General features: G+C 39.0%; 2 protein-coding genes across 2 annotated transcripts in view; one reads left to right on the forward strand and one right to left on the reverse strand.

Annotated features, from left to right (window-relative positions):
* The window catches only part of doc2g (double C2-like domains, gamma), a 44,512-nt gene extending 26,904 nt beyond the window's left edge, over positions 1–17,608 (forward strand). Inside the window, exons 9-11 of the mRNA XM_007551867.2 lie at positions 8,904–8,985; positions 9,240–9,336; positions 14,195–17,608. Of these exons, the coding sequence (XP_007551929.1) occupies positions 8,904–8,985; positions 9,240–9,336; positions 14,195–14,334 (319 nt within the window). The 3' untranslated portion in view covers positions 14,335–17,608. The remainder of the gene's footprint in view (positions 1–8,903; positions 8,986–9,239; positions 9,337–14,194) is intronic.
* A 619-nt stretch (positions 17,609–18,227) lies between these two features.
* serping1 (serpin peptidase inhibitor, clade G (C1 inhibitor), member 1) overlaps positions 18,228–23,483 on the reverse strand; it is an 8,334-nt gene continuing 3,078 nt past the window's right edge. Inside the window, exons 7-11 of the mRNA XM_007551868.2 lie at positions 23,068–23,211; positions 22,743–22,946; positions 22,521–22,660; positions 18,799–19,021; positions 18,228–18,662 (exon numbers count right to left, since the gene is read on the reverse strand). Coding sequence (XP_007551930.1) covers positions 18,415–18,662; positions 18,799–19,021; positions 22,521–22,660; positions 22,743–22,946; positions 23,068–23,211 — 959 coding nt within the window. The 3' untranslated portion in view covers positions 18,228–18,414. The remainder of the gene's footprint in view (positions 18,663–18,798; positions 19,022–22,520; positions 22,661–22,742; positions 22,947–23,067; positions 23,212–23,483) is intronic.

Consider the following 23,483-nt stretch of genomic DNA (forward strand, 5'->3'; position numbering starts at 1 on the left):
AGAAACTGGGTGCAGCTGTGAGGGAAGGCAAGAACCTGGGAGAAATGGCTGATTGAACACACTAGCTGTGTTTCCATTGACATGAAAATAAATTTGCTTAATGGAAACACTCAAAAAAACTGTCACACTAACATTTAGCTGCTAAGTTGAGGTGCTTTTTTGGGGGGTCATATTAAAATTGGTTTATTTTGCAAAACTGTAGTGGAAACATAATCAACAACCAGATGTTGGAAGTAGTTGGAGGATGTTGGTGCGGCATGTTTTTAAATGACTTATCACGTCAACAAACTTATTCACGTGTGATTTTAATTGTGTTTCTGATGACATTAGCTGAATATAAAGTTTTTGTAACGGAAACGCAGCTACTGGGAGGAAAGTATAAAAAAAGTACTGAAACAAAGCAAAACACAAAACCAAAGTCCCTTCAGGTCATAACATGCTGCATTTGAAAACATTTTATCTGCGATGTGTGCAGGTAATAAATATTTGGCAAACCTTTTGCTGCCTTTTCAAAATCCTTTAAAACAGATTAAGTTTTTTTTTCCTCCTTTCGTTCAATGATTTTCTTGCTTGATGCCAGTTTTAAGCTTACTTTATTTCTTTAAAACCACGTTTGACAGCGGTGGCAAAAGACAAGTAAATAATCATAAGAACAGGAATGGAACTGCATACCAGTGTCACACTTCACTGGTTTAGATAATGGGCCAATAACAGAATACTGAAAGGAACATGCCAGAGATAATAAGGTTGTTCAGAACGCACTGTGAGACCACACTTTTTCTTGTAAAACCGCTCAGGATGTGATGATTGTTTGATGGTTGATAAAAATTGAAAACTTTGCAAACTTTCTGAGGAAACAGAACACAAGGGAAAATAAGGAAGAAGGAGCTGAGAAACATTTCTGAAAGCCACTAACAGTGAGATGAATCTATTATGTGCTGGGGTGCAAAATGCTAAAATGCAAAAACAATTACATAATTGAGGAAGTACCTGAACTACGGGCGCTTTCAACTTAGCAAAGCTCCTCCAAGTTGGACATGAAAAACTATAAAAGAGGCCAGAAGGAGGCCTCATGACTCCACACCTCACTCAACTAATAACTAGTTGTCAATTCAGAGAAGTAGTACCTCTATTTACAAGCTCCCCTAGGAAACTCCTTACCCTATCTCTAAAGCTGAGTCCATCCACCCTAAAGAGGAATCTCATTTCAGCCGCCTTCTTCCAGGATCTTGTTCTTTCTGACTCGCAGCTTCCAGCGCACGTTACTATGGCGACACCTCTGAAAGATAAACCCGGACTGAGAACCTGAAATTCACGAGTTGAGACTTAACTTAGTACTTAAATACAGGTGTCTTATAGTGTGTGACTTCAGAAATGCCCTGACAGCTCATCCGTGACCTCCGGATAGAGAAGTGAGCATAGAGAGAACATTTAGTTTTCCAAAAGGAATTGGCTTGAGAAGGTTAAATGAGCTGGGCAGAGAGCGGACAGGCAAGCGGCAGTGCAGAACAAATCTAAGCTTGGAGGCAGGATTGTATTTCACTTGGGAAAAATCAGGAGTTACTAAAAGTCCTGGAGCGCCAAATGAAAAAGCCCCCCCTCACTTATCAACCTGCGCCGACAGTGCGCTCAGGAGGCGACTGGAAGGCAGAGCAGACAGATAAACTGCAGCACTGATAAGGAAAGAGAAAGCAGGTAGAACACCGCCACTGCCACAGCAGGAAGCCTTGTCAACGCTAAATACTGAGACCAAAACAAGATGCAGAAGATAGCTGTGCTTTGAAGGCAAATTAATAGTTTTGCGTGGGTTTTCAATAATTAAGTTGTGTCACAAAGATGACTATCTGTTAACCGGCTCACTACGATAACACATCTCCAACTCACAGCTCGAACCGGAGCTGTTCACGCTGGGATCTTTCTGATAGAATTATCTCTTAACTCATAAATGTGTTTTTCATAAATGAAATCACGTTAAACAAAAGTACTGACAGGGTGTTCAGATCTGACAAATAGTAAAATCAAAGACAAGAGCTTGTCTTAGTTTTAGCTCTAAAATGTTTTTATTTTATTGTTATTTGTGTGAGATCACATGTAGAAAATATTTTTGCTTGGCAAAGTCATAAATTACACTTCCTTCTAATGACTTCAGCACATTTTCTGAAAGACAGCGGAGCAGGTGTTCCCATGCATCCTGGGAATTGTAGTTGTTGTCTTTCTGCGCCTTATACTAAGAAGCAAATCTAAAATTTAAATTAAAAAGTCTGTTATCATAAAACTGTGATCTGGGCGGGGTTCTCAGTATGACATCTGGATTTAATTCCTAGCCTACGGCAAAAAATCAAATCAATATTTCTTTAAGTCTTTAAGTCTTCTTTAATGGTTAGATTTCAGTCGATTTCCAGCTTCAGTTTGGGAAAAAAAAAAAGGTCAATACAAATGCAGTAAGCAACATTTCATAGACTCTACTTGTCGATCTAGCTCAGTGTACGTTGAACCTACACTGCGCTCACTGCAGTAAACCCAAAAGGAGGGGCGCATAAAACAACTATTCCACAGTCGTTGCGTAAGCCATGACAGTTTTCTCTTCTTTCTGACTGACATTCAGCCTATTGGCGCTTTAACAAAGGTCAGAATTATATGAGAGCTAATTTGCCTTCCATTCAATCAGACAAATGTGCTTCAAAATTGCGAGGCATGCCAGTCACTTCCTGCTGACCGAGCGTACTGCCATACTTTGCAGCTTTATTTCTTTCCTTTCTCTGGACTTATGTCAGGCAGGAATCCCAATTTCCCCCCTGCTGCAGGAATATATTTAGCTCCCATCTTCTAAATGTTGTCCACTCACTTTCTTTTTATCTGTTGTTGAGTTTGTGTTTTCAATTATTTCGACTTTAACACCAGCTCCCTCTCCCCTGTCCCCTCCTGTCACTTCCCGGTGTTCTTCGTGCCGCTTCTATTCATTTGTTTTGTTTCTTCTTCTCCATTTTAACATGCTGTCAGGACAGCTTCAGCTTCAAAATTCTCATGACTCCAACAGTTATGCTGCCAAGTTGTGACTGTGACATGTGGCTTATATGGCGAAAAGGCAAACCGCAGAGAGAAATGTGCTTTTCAACATTTTTTTTTTTGCTTTTGTTGCTCTTTTAAGTTGCCCTTCACATTCCGTTTGGTTCTATTTAAAAATGAAACGAGCACAAGCTTAGTTAAAAAGGTTTAGATATTGTTTCCTTTGTGTGAGCAAGATGATTAAATGATTACATTTTTAATTCTCTTCCTAAAATGTTGCTTTGAAGTACGTGCCGGCATGAATTTGACCTTTTCTTTTATCATGCTTTGTCTGTTTCGGAAAATTGGTTTGATAAAATTTTAAATGGGAGTTATTTTTATTTTAAAAATAAATTCAGTGGTTGTAATAATACAACCAACTCAAAAGGTTGATTCAATGTCATTGACTAGGAGACATGACATTTTAGAATAATTTTGGTTAAATCAGATAAATCCCATTTTTTAAAAGATTTTTTTTTTAAAATATCTTTAATTAGTATTAAGTGTTATTTCAGGTTAATATATTTGAAAAGGGGATGTTCACATCCAATTTTCCTTGAAAATATCTTCACTACATTCTCACTAAAAGAAGTATCTTGAGCTACAGTCTGTCAATGCTCATTACTTACTGGATTGATAACTGGTATTATTTCAACACGTTAATGTGCAACACCTTTTATTGAAATACTTAAAGCCTTTTGCTGTTAAAGTTGACACATGCGTCTTTCCATTAGTTTGGACTTGTCTAGACGGTGGGTTGGTCTGAGAAAGCCAGCATAGCTTTCAATTATTCAATCTCTCCATCTTTGTCTCCAGCCACTGCTTTGAACATCTATTTTTGGAGGTCCACTACTCAAAAAAAAAAAAAAAGAAAGCACGGCCTACAAAGGATGGAAGTAAAGGGAGGGAGGAAACGACAGCGTGGAGTTAACAGAGGCCGTCTCTGAACACTAAACCTGGCTGTTTCGAGTAACGTTGTCTTTTTGACAGGTCAAGGAAGAAGCTGCTGCTGTTCTTACACTGACAGTCACATTTTGTTTTTGAGTAAGAGGGATGTAAAAAGCCTTAAAATGAATTAATTGTTTACCCCCCAGGTACCTTTTCTGTCAATCAATTGTATTGTTTACTTCATCCATTCCCCAGTGACTGATGGAGAAAGGCATCACCCTTTGGGTTTGGTGGAAACACTTCTGTGTTTAATTTATCAGTATACTTTAGATCATTATCCTGCTAAAATTCTAAATTATGGTTGGTTTCCATCGCACTTAAAGAAGAATCAGGCTCACATCATCCCAGATTCTCCATTATAGAGATTATGATATGGTTTTTTCCAGATGTATATTGTTTATTTGTAGAAAAGCTTAATATTAAACCCATTTTCATTCGGCTATTAATAAACGTGCAACCACAAACCACCCATCGTGGATTATTGTGGCCTTTCCCATCAAACAAGACAATATTGCAAACCTCGTTTGCTTTCAGATCATACAGCTGGTGTTGTGGGACCAAAAGGACATTACTTTTAATTTGCAGCACTACAAGAATTCACTAGTGTGGGATTTCCCCTGGAAGAAACCCAGCAGCACACAGGACTAAGCTCTGTGTTACAATCCTCACACAGCACAAAGCTCCAGTTAAGTTGTCTGAGGGGGTTTAGTCAGCCCTATGTGTTTCCATTTGTGAACATACAGGAAACACTTTTCTGACATCACTCCCAGAACTCTGCGTGACATGTAGGTGGCGTGGGACCGTTGCCGTGGAGACTTGGTGACCTCAAAATGCTGCTCTTAGCTGTGGGTCTCATGAACGTATTTTTGGAGGTCGTTTTGACCTCGGAACCGTTCTTCTTACTGCGTGTGGTCAGTGGCTAACAAATGGGCTCCTGTATTATGTCATATTTAAACAGAAAGTTCTGGACATTCCTCTAAGCTTTGATCACTGGAAGAAACCAAGATATGAATTGCATTATTCTTAAATTACATTTACTTTAAAGGACTTGTTGGAGATAGTTATGCCGACCAGTGTTTTTTGAGACAATTATTTCTTAATGTAGGGTGTTTTGTTGTACAACTGAATCCATGTACTCTAATCAAAAGCTGGAGTTTTCAACAGTTTTATAATATGAGATTATGCCACTGCACTAACAGATGGATGTATTTAGAGGCTTTAGTTGGGTTGAGAATAAACGTGGCAGGATCGTATTTCTGTTTATATGAACATGGTTTCTCCTTTACACCTAGAAAATACACCCACATAAAGAAACAGGAAGCTCCACCATCGATATATTCATTATGTTTGTGTTTGTGTTTTAGGCTGAAGTGATTCAGTTCTATTAAATGTTATTAGAATGTGTGCAGAACAGAGTTCTCCTCACTTGCTCATGAGAAACACACTTCTCTTTAACCATTGTTCCCTGTTCTCCTTATCAGCCTGTGCAAGCTGGTGAAATATAATGATGGAGGTTTAGAGTGCATTAATATTTTGTTGGTTAGTGTACCAGTGGTTTTGTAGTGAACGTCCCATTTTGTTAGGAAAACCATGAGGAAAAGAAATCTGCGGGATAATCCTTGCTTATCTCTATGGACCAGCCTCCTCCTGTAATAAATTACTATATGAATTTCCTGTGGTTATTTAGACAGACTTTGGTTGATGCTGTGCAGCCTCTATTTTCATTTACGCAGCCATAACAATGAATGCCACTGCAAGAGGGTGTTTTGTTACTTCTAGAATGGGAATGGGGTGTCTGTGGACTGTAGTGACTTACTACAGTCCACAGACGTCCCCATGATTTAACCTGAGCTTTGTCTTATGTGTCAAATAGAAGTTTTGCTTGGTTGACTCTCTTATTTATTTTCTTGTTGCAAAAAAAAAGAAAAGAAAACATGCTTAGTTGAGCCAGATTTTATGATTTAAAGGAGCGGACTGCTTCTACTCTTCTCAGGTTTTTAGAAACTTTTGTTCCAGATCCGCCGAGGAGCAGAGAAAGTTGTTTCGTTTGCTTCCGTAAACTTAGTAAGCAGGTCTCAGACGAATCGAGCGTTCTACATTGTTCACACTTGACAAGCAACTCAGAGACCATTTAAATCACTCTTTGAAGTATATAGAGGAACTCTTCCATCTTCTTCTCTTTCCAGTGCGTAAATATATCAGTATGCCTCTCAGTAAAAGAGACTGAAGTGCCACCACTATGTATTTATGGTTTGAAAGCATCACCTTAATCCTCCCAAGCACACTTTTAGTCTGTTTGGCCAAAAAACTTAATCTTTGTCTATTCTGACCATAAAAAAATTCACCAGAAGATATTTGAGTTGTACAGAAGCAGCTGTAAATTTCAGTCAAGCTTCAATGTGGCAGTTTTTTTTTTCTCTGCTGTGTATTTTTCTTGCTTGGTGCTACCTCAGTCCAAGGTTATGTTGGACATATTTTACTGCGAATTGTGCCTAATGTGCATTTTTGCTGAGATGCATCTAAACCTGTCTTACACGAAATTGACAAGCGTGAGGAAATGATGAGGATGACCTGGACTCAAACTGTCATAAACTTCATCATTATGCACAAATTGATGTTCATGAGAAGCTAAGGACTTCTTATTTGAACCATTTATGGTGCTACTGACGCTGGTGTAAAATGTACTTTTCCTTGCCTACCTCTAAGAAATGTGCTGTCATCACTGTGTTTTGGAAAGTCTCACAGGGTTGCTGCCGCTGCACGAGAGCACAAAGGTTCTGGTTGGAGAATGTTGATTACTGGTGAAATACTGACAGTTTTCTTTTACTGAAACAAATGAAACTTTGTCTCTGGCGACATCCAGCATGCATCTTTTCAGCGCTCAGCCTGAAAAGCTTGGATGTGTAATGACACTGGACGTTAGAGCGCATGTTGTTTCTGTCCACTGGTAGAGTACAGTTATGTTCATATGACATTGAGCTGAAGACAGTTCTTCCAATATTTCTGAAAACGACCATCTTTTTCCAACATGCTACATTTCGTCTGAGGACGATAGCTTGGGTCAGGTTAAAACTTGGATACAGTTTAGTGTTCAAACAAAACACATATAAAAGTTTTGGATCTGACAAAGCAGGACCTCAGTCTGTGTGACAGTTTGCGGACCGTGTGTAAAAACCAAAGAGTGTCTGGTTTCACTGCAACCTGTTGGAGGACATTTCACCAACTATTTGAAATTAAGGCATTTGATCTTGCGTGTTTAATTGAAATGATGTGAAGATTAGGAAACCAACGCAATAAATTTAAAGTTGAGAACCTACAGCCTTTTTGCTTCACCTAACAGCTCCCTGGGAATCACTGTGTTGCTATGGGACTTAAACAACGTTGGTCAGTGGTTTAAATGTAAAGTTGTTGTTGTTTTTTTTTTCTGTTAATCAAAGGTGAATCTGAAGTGGCTTAAAGAAGCAAACAAAAAATAAAATAAAACACTTGTAGGACAATTAATATGTTTTAAACTAAAGAAAATAAAATAATTCATCAAAATCCTGAAGACAACTTTCAAAAACCTTCAGAAAGCCAGAAGACCTGCTTATGAAGAGCTTTTCAGTAAGCTCAGTTTAGTTGTAAAAACATTTTTCAAAAAGTAAACTTGTCATTGTACAGCATATGGCCTTATTCTTTATTTGGCAATGTTTCTCTCTATTAAGTCCACTGTCCCCCTTCCTTTTCTGCCCCACCTTAATCCCTCCAGCCTTTACTCTCTCTGACTGTGACAGCCTGCGAGCCCATCTCATGCTTCAACTGTCAGGCTGGGATTCATCGCTTGTGGGGGCGGCGGGGTAGTTGTGGCTGGATGAGTGAGATATTTCAATACCTGAACATCTTGACTCTGAATTTATGCTGATGAAGACTCCTCTTGCCCTCCAGCAAACCTTCTGCCGCCTCTTCCACTGGAGCGTACACTCCTGCCTCCTCTGCCTGATTATGATCTTCGCTGTGGTTCACAGTCTCTCTGTTCCCCTCCTGCACTGTCCCTGCCTTTGTTAAGAGGACTTTTAGGTCACAATTATCGCATAAAAAGCGATTTGGGAGCATTCTCACTCATTAGTTTCTGGTATTCAGCAGGGATGCTTAATAAAAAGACATCAGAAATAATGTTGAAACTTTGCTTCAACATGAAAGGCTGCAGGAGGTTAAGCTGTTGTTTTTTTTTTACAGACTTGCGGCTGGTGCCAAACACACAAGCATTTGCAGCAACAGTGATCATGAAAAATGAGTTCAACTCAGATGTTAAAGTGACTGCAGGTTACCGGGACAACTTGGGGGTTTTTCACACCCCCTTTTTTCTGCTCATGATCTGAGTGTATCTTAAACTTCCCCCTCTCCTAGAGCATCTCAGTCCCCCACCCCCATCACTCAGGGTGCTGAGACCCTCCTCCTGGCTCTGATTGGCTGTTTATACTGTCATGACATATTGACACTTTAGACAGATATGCACGAGATATGTTTTTCATAAATGTTACTGTAGCTTTAAGACAGCCAACAGCTACTTTATTCTTAGCAACACCGAATTTCAACTAACGGTTCTCTAAGTTTTGTCACTGAGAGTTTAGTAAAACCAACCCCTCAAGTCAGATGCATGTTTTTTTGTTTTTTTTTTTGCTCTGTGGCCTATAGGCCAAATTTATTTTAATTACTAATATATAAAGGAGGCAGGAGAACACAATCTAATCTCATTTCCTTAACATTTCTAACTAGCACATGCTTCTCTGAGAATGAATTAGTGGAAGACTGAATGAAAAATAGGCTTTTGTAAACAATGTATGTAGTTTGCATGTCTAAAAATCTACTTTTTTTTATCTGGGTGTGACTGATATCCTAATGTCTTGCCGTGTTATTTCTCTTTTTCTCAGCATCTTGCAGCCAGACATGGGGAAAAAGTCCAAGTACAAGACATCAGTGAAGAAAAAGACTCTCAATCCTGAATTTAATGAGGTAATGTTTCCCTCTTGATCTAAAATGCACACCTGTCGACTCGCCTGATTTCCCCTCTGAGCTGTGAACGATCTGCAGCTTCCAGCAAAAGCATCACTCTTAACACCACTTCAGATTCTTTTCTTACCTCCGGATCTTGCTTTCAGCACCAATCTAACATGTTTTCAATGAAAATTTATCAAATGAAGCCGCTTCCATTGCCGTGTTTGCGAACAACTGATGCGAATTTCCTTTTATGTCCGCCACCTGCACAGGAATTTTCATATGAAGTAACCTTGGACCAGCTGGCAAAGAAAACCCTGGAGATCTCCGTGTGGGACTATGACTTGGGAATGAGTAACGACTTCATAGGTAAGCTCCAAGACTGTTCAAAGAGGAAATCAGCAGCAGCAGCAAAGAATATGACTATGTTTAGATGAAAGCATAGCATCTGCAAAAAAAAAAAAAAAAAAAAAAAAAACCCTTTAAAAACCAGGCCAAGAGTGGTTATAGAGAAGGATTAAAAATGGAGGAGATACGAGGGGTAATTATGAGGCTTGAGGGAGCGACTGAATGGGAGAGAGGAATCCGAGTGGAATGGGAAATGAAGACAGGAAATCGCAAAGCTCAAAAAGCTTGATGCATGTCTCTGGATCCTTATTCACCGTGAATTTAGCCCATCAGACGGTTGAAGCGTAATCAGACTGCTAAACAGCTTTGGCGATGAGGCGCCACTGGATCTGCACGAGATGCTGGAGAATGTGGTGACAATGGCTCACCAGCATATTTAGCTCAAAGGGCTTCAAATCACAGCGTCTTACTTTAACTAACGTGTGCGAGACGGTTCAGCGCGAGGTGTTCAGGTGTGGGTTGTTGTTTCGGATGAGGTCGGTGAGTTACAGCCCTGCGGGGCGGAAGGGCCGTCAATACAACATCCATCTATTCCCATAACCATCATCATTACAGGTTCAGCTACAGCAGCCTGCCAGTTCGGTTAATTAGAGCCAAGAGAAAAATAACAGCAAGACAAAGGAGGGAAGAGAGAGAGAGAGAGAGAGAGAGAGAGAGAGAGAGAGAAAAAAAACAGGTTGTTTAAGAGAACAGCATTAATCCCAACGCATCAGAGTGCAGCGAGTCTGAGATGCTCTTTGATAGGGACGGGTCATCAGCAAATAATATGTAGGAGGCGAGGTTTTATGGGTAAATGGAAGGGAAACAATGCATCAATGTTGACACTAATTTGAGGGTGATTAGCACACAGATGAACATGTGATCTGCTTCGTGAGTCATATTTTAAACAGAGAGCTTTGTCAGAAAAATATCAAACCAACACGGATTGTTCTAGAACTGTCTTATATTTGTTGTGAAATTTACCATGTATGATAGACACTGAAGAACAAACAGGCCTGTTTGTTGTGAACACCCTTAAATTAATACCTTGTTGAGATATGTTTTTATTTATATCCAGCATTTAGGTACTTTCTTTTGGTTTCCAACTTTCATCAGTTATCAAGAATCTGATTAACCTGAAGTAAAATTTATGCCATAGTCGTGTTTTCCTGACATTTTGTTATTTTTGTACTTTAGCTTGCCGAGAGGCTGAAAAGGATCAAAATGATCTAATTTTCAGGAAAAAGGAACTAAAAACAAAGTTTCAACATTCTGTTATCCGCATTTGGACAAAAATGAAGAGCAGGAACACTGTTGAAGCTAAACCTTTCTCCACAATTCATAAAAAAGAAAACTTGCCTGCGTTGCTGCTGCCAGACCTGGCTCTGAGGCTGTTTTCACACTAGATCAGCACTTATAAACCCCATAGTGGGTTTTAAAGCAAACTGCAGCACCCACTCCTTCCTATGTGAAAGCTCTCAGACCCTAAAGCAGCCACGGGAATTTCTGATCACTGGATGTGATCCACATGTGACAATGACAGATGCCTTTTCTCCCAAAGAAAACGTCAATCACACTTAAACTTCCAGGCCAAGATATCAAAAAGTATGTTTGGCACAGACAACACTGAGCACAGCTAAATAAACGTTATGCACACCACATGACAGTCATTTCCACTTGTAAAGGTGGATGACATTATGAACAGTTCTAAATACAAACAGATTTAACCCCAAACCTTCAGGTGTCGCCTAGAAAACTGTAGATGAAGAGAAATCTATTTGTTTCACCATCAATACGAGCTCAAGTTTACATCCAAATCAACAGATATAGCTTCACCTGAAGAAAATAAAAGTTTTAGGATGGTTGGAGCAGAGATCAGAACTTCTTAAATCTGACAGAAAATCTGTAGGATGAACTGAAGAAGGCCAAATATTACCAAATCAAGGTGTGGGATATTGACTGACTTCCACTAAAGAAAAGCTAAAGCTGAAATTTAACTGAAAGTTGGTTCAGCAAAGTAGCTTCAGGCTTATACACGTACGCAGTCAGGTTGTCTGACTGTGTAAGTCTGAAAATGGTTTAGCATAGTCTTGTTTTTTGGGAATTCAAAACATATTGTTTTAAAATGGTTGTGTGAACTATAATTTAATTCGTCAGTTATTTAAAAACTTGATCTCGAATACTTCTGAGGGTTAAGCTTTCAAAAATAAATAAAACTTTGTTTCAACAGAATCGGGTGGCATTGGCCAACTTTGAGCGATTTCTGGGGTTTTCTTTTTTATCACCATTCATTTTGTTCTGCTCACATGCTGCTGCTCAGCCGGGCTGCAGGGAAACCAGTTATATGAATGATTAATGAGTTCAAAGGAAGCGTTTCTATGTTTTCATCAATGCAAACTTGAATAGCATTTGCATAATCACAGAATATAGATTGTAGCAAAGAAGACATCCATATTTTACATGATTTTGCACAAACATTGTTTGTCACCGTGGTTCCCTGTAAAGATCTGTGGATTTGACACCTAAATCACATGTGGGATGAAACCTGAAGTTAAAAAATGTGCAGCAAAACATCATTTTGCATAAAATATGTCAGGAGATCAAAATTTAATGAGCTTTTAAAGTCTGTGTTTTATCCTCAGCTGTATCTGTATCAGTTCGCCTCCCTTGGATGCCCATCTTTCCTGTCCTTCGAGCAGCATCTGAATGGCTACCCATTTATTTGGCTGTAGCACCTTGCCGGCTGAAAAAAAAACACCAAATCGATCCTCTAGAGTTGGAGTTATGTGGGCACAGCAAGTATTGTTATTCCACAGGAAACTGGCCACGGACGATGAGCTATAATGCCTAAAGGCGGCTCCTCTCCCGCCCGCAGCAGCATCTCAGGCAGAAATAAGATAAGTTGCAGATCAGCAATCCTGCCTCGTTTGCTTGGGGTTGTCATTTTCCAAGGCGTTGTTAGAAGTCGATGTAACCAAAAGGTTTTGTTTACCTCCATGCCCCATTAACTGTGCAGTCACAGGGATGGGGAGAGCTTTGTAATAACCTCTGTGTAACAACTGCCTCCATCTCCCTGTCTTATACTCATCAGGAACGTGTTTTTTTTTATCTCGGTTTCTCTTTCATCTAATTCTCCAACAACCCTTCAGTTTTTCTCTGTCTTCTGCTTTTCATCTCGAATCTTGGCTTACGTCTATTTCTGCTTCAATAAGTGAGTCTCACTGTCAGTTCATTACCATGAATGCTGACAAGCAGTACACATATACTGTGTAAATTATGAATGGAGCCTCAATAGCTGCACCCGTTGGATTTGAAGTGCCGTTTTGTCGCCTTCAGCTCGGCTTTCAGCTGTCGCCGTGTTTCCGGGGCCAAATATGCGGCCGTATCTGAGCAAAAGGGCGGACAGAGAGCGTAGTCTTTAAAAAGCTCATTAAGCAAAAGCGGCTGTCTTTAAAACTTTACATCTATCGAGGTTAAAATGAGCAACAACGTTAGCAGTACACTAATCAGAATCTAGATAATGACAGCATAATGACTCACGATAAAAAAAAGAAGAGCAGGCTTAGGATTTCATTAGAGACGCTGCAAGGTTCACATTGGTTTCAGATTTGACAGCAAAAGATTCATCCGTCATTTCAAAAGTCTGCGATTCTAAGTAACTGTTAGATTTCCACAAGGAAAGACAATGAGTTAGCCTTACTTTTTCCCCAATACCACCTAACAGGTGGTTGTTCAGCATCCTCTACAGTTATGCATAAAATCTTCATGTTAGACTCTATATGCATTCTCGCCTAACATCTAAATTGGTTTTAATTGTTTACTTGAAGCCTAAATGCTTTAACTAGGGGTGATAGGAATTTAAAAGAGTGAAATAAGTTAAGCTTCAATTGAAATGTTGCTGTAATAATACCAATTTGCGCACAAAGATTGTATGTTTTCCTTGAGATTTGAGAGAATGGGGGTAAATATAACATTTGTCGATGCTGGTACATAGAAACAACACGCATTCTTTTCACATTCTTTGCAGGACAGGCTGTGCACCAGCAGCAAGACACTTTCTGGCTATAATAAGAGGCGGTATTCACTTTATTGTCATACAAGAAAATTAAGTTGCTCATAAAATTGTTAAATATGAACCATAATTTCCATAATTCTACGCCAGCGTTCAGCACAGGGTCCTCTGTGACTGAGTTGCTTGTAACAATGACAATGTAGAGGCAACATGTCTCCAAGGTAAATATGGAATGGAGTGTAATTTATATTTAAAAAATTCTCATTATTCTTTCAACAAAGACAATACAATTATTATTAATACACATGGAAAGTATGGAGCATGGATATTACTCCATTTGTGGTCTGAGAAGAATGAGAACAAACAGCTTACGTTGTAAAGACACTGCATTAGTAGCAAGACGTTTCAGCTTATTAAAAAAATATTTTTTAATTGACCCATTTAGTAATATTGCTTAGACATGTTTTCAACTATAGATCCTCACTGCCCACCAAGAAATGGATAATCCTTTTTTAGCTGTGATTTCTCAGTTTTGCAAAAATGTTTTATACTTTTGCTTGTTTGAGCATAAATTGTGACAAAATTGGTAATGACAAGATATTTACATACAGCATTTAGACCTCCATCAAACCTCTAAAGCATAGAAAAAGTCTGCAATTTTCGTGTTCGAAGAGTAAATTGAGGCATTTGGAAATGTTGTCATGTTGGGTGGGCCCTTCAGGAAAAATATGTACTCAAAGTAAAAACTATAAACTAACTCAATGCTCATGTTTTTTTGTTTTTTTTTGCTTTGTTTTTGTTTGGTTTTTTTTGCTTTTGTGTTGGCAGGCGGAGTGGAGCTGGGCATCAATGCAAGCGGACAGAGACTTAGACACTGGTTCGAGTGTCTCAAAAACAAAGGGAAGAAAGTTGAATACTGGCACACGCTCACGCAGCAAGGTGCCCCAAGCAGCGACAAGCCGGACTAGATTACCCAAGACATTCCCGCAGACAAAGGCACACCCACAAGCACAGATGCGTTTGTCTCACTTGAACAACGGTTGACAAGAGTCCAACAGCAGCAGCAGCAGCAGCGACCTGAACAAAGAATAAAAGATGCAATAATAATCTCATTACAAATCTAAATTGTCATGTGTTGCCGCTAATTGAGGCACGACGTATTAGAATATACTCATACTAATCTCAGTGATGGTGACAAGGTGTAACATGAATCTATTTATTTTTCAAGGTAAACTAAATTGTGACGATGTCCTCATCGAAGTGTCGCCATGCCAAAACATTACGCTGAAAGTTGTGCGTAGACCTCACCTCATTGTGGAAGTCGAACATTTCCATCCAAATTTACACTGAACAGACACATCCGAGGCTCATTCGGTTAAAGTGCCCAGCTATTTGTACACCCTTGTGACTTCTAATGTGGTACATAGTGACAGGAGTTTCAGGATGTTGTTGAAACGTCTCCAACTTAAAGTAGTCGTCGCGATCTGATGCAAAATAAGACACCGTATTATTATACTGTAAAGCACAAAGATGATCCATTCGGTGGATTCGTACCTTTACCTTTTCTGTGTTATGTCTTTTCGTTATTTGTCTGTGGCAGTGGTGGTCTATCACCTATGTGTCAGGCAGTAATGTGTCAGCATTATATGTGTGTGTGTGTGTGTTTGCGTGGGTGTGTGTGTGTGTGTGTGTGTGTGTGTGTGTGTGTGCGTGCGTGTATGTATGCGCGTGTGTGTGTGGGAGTTTTGACAATACGAGTGCCTACATTTTCTGTATGTGCAACATGTGTCTGTCTGTATTCTCCTCACGCCCCATTCAGAATGTTTCTATTCGACTTCAGGCGCACCGAGGTGTGAAGAAATATTGACGAAAAGGCAAGAACGGTTTATTCAGCGGAGAAATTATCTGTAACCACCTCAGGCCACAGCGTTGTGGCTGCAGGATAGTGACAAAAAACTGTCAGCGGCGTGAGCCTGAGAAAGAAAACATGAAATCTTTTTTTCTTTTTTTGTTTTTTTCTTCCCACTTTTGTTAATGAGAAGCAGACATCTCATTTTGCTTTTGGATGTGTTGCTTGCTACAGAAGTACTGAAGCAAATTTCAGCCAGATTAAAGATAATTCACCGTATTGCAGTGACTCTGGTTCTGCTCTAACAAAACACAATGGTGACGCAACATTTTCTTTAAGCGGGGAAATGTTACCATTTTTCATTGATAAAAACAGTTATCAGACTGTGCTGTTTGGTTTCTTTTGACCAAACCCAAAAATATCTTTTAATCCACTGCTGCATGCTTTCCTGCTATAGACATTTGCCTGAATCTTTGAATCCTAGATGCATTGATCCTGTGGGTAAGATCGATAGTGATATCCTTGTCTGTCAAACTTCGTTATTTACTGAGCATCTCTGTGCAGTTTACAGGCTAACAGAACAAAGTTCCCTCTTATGATTTAACCTCAATTACAAATGGGTCAGGTATTGCTATCAATCAACCTTTTAAATGCTTTATAAACACAAAGTTTTTCCGTGATACCACTTCCAAGGTTTAAAATCTACTCAGCTGGCTTACAGAAGGCTGCTGGTACAAAAAGTCCAGTTCAGCTGGAGATACAGCATGTCAGGTCAAGGTGGCACTGCTGAAAATACAGCTAGCAAGCTATTAGCTGATTAGCTAGAGTTTTAAAAACTTGTTTTCCAACGATACAGTTCTATTTTTTTTTATCTTTCCATCACAACTTTTATACACTGAAATTGTGGAAATTGTGGCACTCAATCTGTATTACTGTCAACAAACTTAGACCTTGTCACACTAACCTGTGTATTTAGCAAAAACTTAACATAATTTTTTTCAAAAGAACAGAGATTTTTGTCAAAGACTAATTTTTAGAAACACTTTTTTTTTTTTAAACTATGCTTTTAGGACATAAGAAAGACATTTTCATCCTGGCGCATAACTAAACAGAAGCTACAATTGTTCTTGGAGAATCGTTTACCCTTACACTGATTTAGTAATCCTCAGGATCCTTTTTTTTTATTTATATTTCAATAATGTCTGCATTATCTGAACTTGCTGATGTGGCACATGTAATACAACACTTTTTAATTAGAATGACATATCAATTTTTTCTTATTTATTACAAAATAACCAGAGCGGTGTTGCTGAAGCCTCACATCCAGATTTCTGACAAGCTGCAAAGCTTTTCACACGACCATCTCTACCCGCATGGTCTGTGGCTGTCTAAAAATAAATCTACATTTTGTTTCTGTACACAATTGTCCCTTGATTGTCTTAATACTGACCAGGATATCGAATGCCCACCTTCACTTCTGTCATGTAATCTTTGGTCATACAAAAGAACACAGTCGGTCGGTCGCCTCGGGAAGATTGCTAACTGATAATCGATCCAGCTGCTCATATCCTGTCATGTCTTTCAACAACCTTGGGATCCTTCAGTGTTTTTGTTGTGTTCAACCTTAAAAAAAAAAAAAGGGCTTGGGTATTATGAAGATTTAGGAGGCTTAACCAAATATTCAATTACGTCTTTTAATAACTTTAGGAACTGGATTAGGCAAATCTGGGCGGGTTTGTTGTGTATTTTCTCTATGCACATTTAACGTCTCGGCACGTCAGCAGTGAGATAATCAACCCAAACAGCAAGCTCATGTTCTTTCTGGAAATACTCTGCACTTTGTTTACTCTGAGGCTGGATAATGGAGATCAAATGGAGTTCACGTTTCTGGCCGGATTGTTGCTTATTTTTGTGCATCTCTGGCTCTGTTGTTTACAGTCGCAGTATTTTCAGGCTCTTGTCTATTGACCCCTGCTTTGCTTGCGTAATCATTTATCTGCAATACAGCTGCATGTTTAGCAATTGCCATCAGCTTGCATAATAGAGTGCGACTCTGACTGATCTCTCTGAATACTGATGTGTTTACAGTCTGTGCCATCCATGCGGTGTGTGTGTGTGTGTGTTTGTTTGTGAATAAAATTATTCAGGGTAATTTTTGCTCAGTTGCTGTACTCAACAAAGCGAGCTTTTGCTTTTAAGAAATCCTTTACTGTCACAGACTTTAACACTTGTCTTCCTTGAATTGAAAACAGTGGCGATTATGCAGGAGGGCTGACGCGGGAATGCGATGTGGAGTCCCTGTGTATTTATTGTCATTGTCAATCCCACAGTATGGCTGCCATCCTGTGTTGGTTTTGTGTAACTACTTCGCAAAATAAACTGAAACTGTTTCAGTGGTCTTTTGTCCTGCTTTGAGTGTCACCTTGGCCTTTTATTCAACCAGGTAAAGGGACACTTCAAAATTTCAAAGTGGGTTTTTGCTAAAAAGGTCTTAATTAACTATCTTCCCTTCGGTGAGATTTCTTCCTGTCTTAGATTAGTCTAACTGTTCCAAGACGGTGAGTTAGTAGTGAAAACCAAAACAGGTATGTCGTGACTCTTTTAGGACTGGTTAAACCATCATTTCGAAACGACTTCATGTTTTATTTTACTAAAAGCTTAGTTGATCAGAAGACAGAAAAAATGTGCTTGTCAAAACTCGACTAAAAGTGAAATAGAGTAGCTAAATTGTAACTTAAGCTACATTACAATGTGTTGTCCAAATTACCCTGATCTGCAGGAATCTCAGTGTTTTTAGTTAGGGTAACTCTGGATTAGCTGATCCTGAAAGCTAAAGCTAACATCTAGCAAACAGATGCTGTTAAACATCTTTCATCGTATCCCCAATCCCTAAAACATTGTGCTGATATGCTCTACTATGAACCTTCGAAGTAAACGATGGTGGTTGACAAAACCCATGACTATAAGTGTCTGGTGTGAATTATCCCTATAACAATACAAGTCAGACAGTAATTATGTGTATTTTCATTTATTTGTCATAAGTGTACCACATAAACATTAACCATACTTCTTAAAAGGTACCGCTTACTACATCAAGTTTCAGAAATAAACTGATGCTATCTTGCATGGTTTACTCTTCGACAAGCAGACTCCATTAATCATTTGCTTTCTGCTCATGTGCCTCTCTCCATTTTTCTTCTTATGGCTCCAACATTCGGCCAATAAAGAGTGGCACGTCGGCCTGGTCGCTCCACAGCAGCAAGACGAACGGCCGCAGAGCGCTGAAGGTGGGGAAGGAGCGAGAGAACGACAAGCTGGTGACAGCTCCAGCCTCAACTCCTCGTTCGGTCAGGGCGAGGAAGGCTTTGTGCTTGGCATCATCCAAAACCAGATCGTTGTTTGAGGACAGGCCACACAGGCTGGGCCCCTCAAAAAGTGATGACAGGCCTGGTTAGAGGGATGAAAGTGAGATCAAAGATCAGACGAAGCAACATATTTCACAAGCAGCGTCATCATGGCGCTGATTAAGGTAGGCTAAAAGCGCTGGTGCGTGAGTAACATCTGAATATGAAGAGCAGCAAACCTAATTTCTTGAGGAGCATTTTCATGTTTGGCTCCACATCCAGCTTGACTTGAGGCAGAGTGACCTCCAAGTTCTGGGGAGGGATCGCCTTTACAAGCTCAATCATTTGACGCACGTTTCCGTCCGTCATCCTGTCCTCCATCTGCTGCAGGTCCGACAGTTTGTTGCCAAATGGCAGCAGGATGTAGAGACTGTTGTCACCCGTGAGAGCAAACCTCCCAACCTATGGACAAACAAAATGTGTTAAGTCCTCTCTAGAATTACAACAACAACGTCAGAAAAGACACTAAAGGTTCAGCTGCACACCACAAATAACAGGTGAGTTAATCAGGAGGTGACCATCATCAGCCACGTGATATAATCCAAACCCAGGAGATATCTAGATTCACAAGGAATGTCAGACTTACTTTCCTGGCCCATTTAAACAATTCCAACCACACTGAGATCACTAGACATCTCTATGCAGACGTCTTTTAACTCTTTCCTTTCAAACACATCCCATGCTTTTCAGTGGAAGACAGAATCATCTTTATTTGTTGCTCTTTTTTTTTTTTTGGAATAGCTACAAGAGGACTTTCAAAATTTGCCAAGACAGTGAGAAAGTGTTAACCTTGTTTTTTTCTTCTTCTGTATTTCTTTCTCCTTTTTGTCAAAGGTTTCACATCATAAGTCAAATTCGAACATCAGACGAGGTCGTTTTGAAATGATAATTTAATTTATCAAAGGAACAAGCTATCTAAACCCAACCTGATCCAATATCAAAACTTGAGGGCTCTCTAATAACTGCATATGCCACCCCTGGCAGCAACAACTGTCATTTAGTATTTGCAAAAACTGACAATCAGTTGTTTTTCTTTTACATAGAGTAGAGATACTCCAGCCCACCCATCTTTGCAATTGCTTTTATTCAGCCACGTTGGAGGATTTAAATTGGACTTTGATCAGGCCACTCTAAAACCTCTTAGATTTTGTTTTAAGCCATTCAGAAGCAGTCATCTTAGTGCTCTTTTGAAAAATAATACTGCTACATGATCCAAATGCACTTAATCTTAAGATCTCACATTTATCAGTGGAAATTCTTCATCATGATTTTCTCATCAATGGCAGGATGTATGGTTCCATTGAGACATACAATTTGTCCAGAAGCAAAACAGTGCTAGACCATCATACTATCACTACCATGTTTGACTATAGTTATGATGTTCTTTTTCTGAAAGTCTATGTCAGGACAAGACCCACACATTTCAAAATGCATCACTTTTGGTAAGCAGTAAGTTCAACACTGTTCATGTTTTCTCCATTTGTGGATAATTGCTCTCACTGTGGATTGTAGAGTCACATAGAATTGGGTTGGCTTAGATAGTTTATTTCTCTTACTAAACACAGTCCAAATTTGGAAACTGCATTTTAAGTTTTACTCTGGTAATCTTTGATATTTAATTAATTTATGAATCTCAACCAACTAAGTATGACAAACGTCAATGCCTTCATTGACCTTTGTCAATTTTGTGACAATAAAGCAAAGAAACCTGCAAATAATTAATAATTTATTATTGTCTATTTTACAATGATCTATTGGAGATAAAGATAGTTATGGAAACTAGAACATTTCTGAAGAAATTTAAACGGGCCTGCCAAAATGTTCTTGGCTGTTGGAACCCAGCATTCTGATGCTAAAAATTAGCATCAATGCTAAAGTAAGCTACAATGTATTTAATGTGAAGAGTCACAGCCATGTTGAGTAAAATGAACTTACTCTATTCAGTATATTAAAATTAGTGTATCAGCTTAAATGAGCCAAAATGCTAATGTTAGCCTAAATGCTATCAGTGGCATGTGGGCTATAGCTAGCATGTTGTCTTACATTGACTTCCTCCATTCAGACTTTATTAGCATGGCTAATAAGTAAACAAAATAGCTAAGAATCTTATTTTAGAGAAAAAGCTACTGCTAATGTGGGCAGTAGCTACATTAGCAATATTTGTGCTAATTTTAATTACTGCCTTCTGATTCTTACTTTTGCAAAATTAAAAATCAGATGTTTAATTCGTGGCACTTGGTTACCAGAAAATGCGCTCATCTCTTAGCAACAGATTAATAACAAATATTGTTATTGTTCAAAAGCATAAGATTTCTTCTACTGTTTTGAAATACTACTTATGTTGCATAGCTACTTAACAAGAATTATGCACTTGGTGAATTTTTCAGAAATTGTATTTTTTTATTGTCATTGGTGATGAATATACTGTTATATAATATATATATATATATACTATCATATACACTAATATATACTATAATATAGTATAAATATACTATACTATCTCTGTAGTTCCCTTCATCTCTGCCCTCCTCACTGTTCTGTTTCTATGGTAATTAATCCTCTCTGAAAACTGTTGTGTGAGTGAGACACAATAATTCTATCTCTGTTTTGACTCCAACTGACATAAAACAGTGTAGGTTAGAATTTGTTTTAATTTGAATTTGGCTCGTTTTTTTTCCCACTAATTATGTCGCCATGGTTACTTGAAATGCCAACAGAAGCAATGGCCCTCATGCCTAGATCCAGCCGCATGTCTTGATATTGTGGGGGGTGCACACAGTGCTACGAGCCACATTAATGGTGAAAGGAAGCGACAGTTTTTTTGAGGTGAAGAGCAATAGGTGCCTTCCATGCATTGCATGGAGGCATTGAAATGCCTTGCCTGAAATGCCTTGCCTGAAATGCCTTGCCTGAAATGCCTTGCCAACGCATTTCAATGTTCTCCTATGGTTTGCTATGGCAGGCTCCAAATATGTGACAGTGTGAACAGTAATGAAAGGAGGATAATCAGGACTAAAGGAAAAGCTTTAGGATGACCTAGATCTTCTTTTGTCTCAGAGCAAAATTAAATATAGTTCAAGATGGAAAGATATCAGCCAGTGCCAACAACTTTAAGAACTGAGAAAACAACTCCACATTGGAGTAGCAACTGTCATCATAGTACACAACTGAAACAGTAAGTTGGCCACCAGATGGCATTAATGTCAAGACTTAAAACTTCCGCCACAAAGTCTATTTTTTTTTTCTCTTTCTCCCAGTTTTATTAATCTTTAGTGTTGGTGTTTTCCAAATTTTGGCTGTGGGACAATAATATTTTAAAAGTCATTCTGCAAATACATTCATCGTCTTCCCCTTATCCAACATTAAACAGCAGGGTTTACCAGGTCCAGGATGACATTATTTTCCACTAGTGACACTTCCTAGCTCATTCTGGGCATCCTAAAGTGAATCAAATACTAAACTAAGTACAACTATTGTTAATAGATTCCATCTATGACTAAAATAATAGCTGACAGATAAAAAAAAATAAAAAGTGACAGCTGCAGTAGCAGTAATATGTTGTCACTGCAGAACTGGAAAAAATCCAGTTCAGTTTTGGAGATTCTCTGATTTAGTCATCTTTCAAGAATCGTAGCAGATGTTATGCTTTACACTGAAAAAAAAAGTAACGCATGCCAAGTTGGGATGTTTTCATTGTGGATGAGTGTGTTTTTTCTGGTTATTTGAAACTACTCCACTTATACAAAATCATATAGCTGGTTATTCTAAAGTTATGGTTCTGTATATACTTTGTGCTCCAACGTCAGTTGTTGGGACCAGCTCTTAACCCTGCAACCAAGAATCAGATCAAGCAAGTACACAGAAATAAAGTGAGTGGTTGAAGTTGGCCGGTTCTTACCTGTGCCTTTAGGTCAGGAGCATAAGTCATAGTTGCCATGTATTTCGAATTATAGATGAGTGGCACCCTTACCATATCCCCACTGAATTTCACGAACAATCCTTTCTTTGGCTTGTCATTAAATTTAAACTTCCACTGACCTGCAACACGTGAACACACAGACGATAACCAAGTGTTCAAATCTGCACAGTCTTTGGTACACAGAGATGGACATTTACTGACCACTGAATGACACGGCATTGAGGAGGATCAGCTGAGTGTTTGGTGATAAATCATTGATTATATTTGTAATCTTGTTGTTGGTCTTGTTTGCCACCCAGGCGTTAATCATCCTCATGTTTTCCTCACTGGACTCCAGCAGTTTTGTAGGTTCTGCCCCATAGTACTCAAAAGACTGGCTAAGGAAGGACTCACTCAGATTCATTTCTGAGAAAAGGGGGAGAAAAACAAAACAGAATGACCTGTAAAGTATTTTCTGTGATGGACCAACACAAATGAGCGGAGAAAAAAAAATCTGTTTTTGCATTGAATACTGCTGACACAGTACGTGAGTTATAGTAAATCTGGGATCCCATCTTCAAGGACTGCCCCATCTTCTCTTTCTGCTTCTTCATCTGGGAGTGAACACAGTTGAAGTCATGAGGCACACATAACGCTCTCTTCAGAGCTGCGTGGGTATTGCCTGTTGCACCTGTGGGTAAAAAAAAATAATAATAATAAAGTTATCCTTGTCAAAGTAGCATGGAGAGTTACATAAAATGTCTGGCATTTAAATTTAAAAAGTTGAAAGTACCATGACTGTTAAGGATTAGGAATGATTTTGTAGAAGTGATTTGGCTACTAATGTTTGTAAGACTAGAAAGTATATAGGATGGATGGATGGATGGATGGATGGATGGATGGATGGATGGATGGATGGATGGATGGATGGATGGATGGATGGATGGATGGATGGATGGATGG

This window comes from Poecilia formosa, unplaced genomic scaffold (assembly GCF_000485575.1).
Source record: "Poecilia formosa unplaced genomic scaffold, Poecilia_formosa-5.1.2 Scaffold44, whole genome shotgun sequence".
NCBI lineage: Eukaryota > Metazoa > Chordata > Actinopteri > Cyprinodontiformes > Poeciliidae > Poecilia > Poecilia formosa.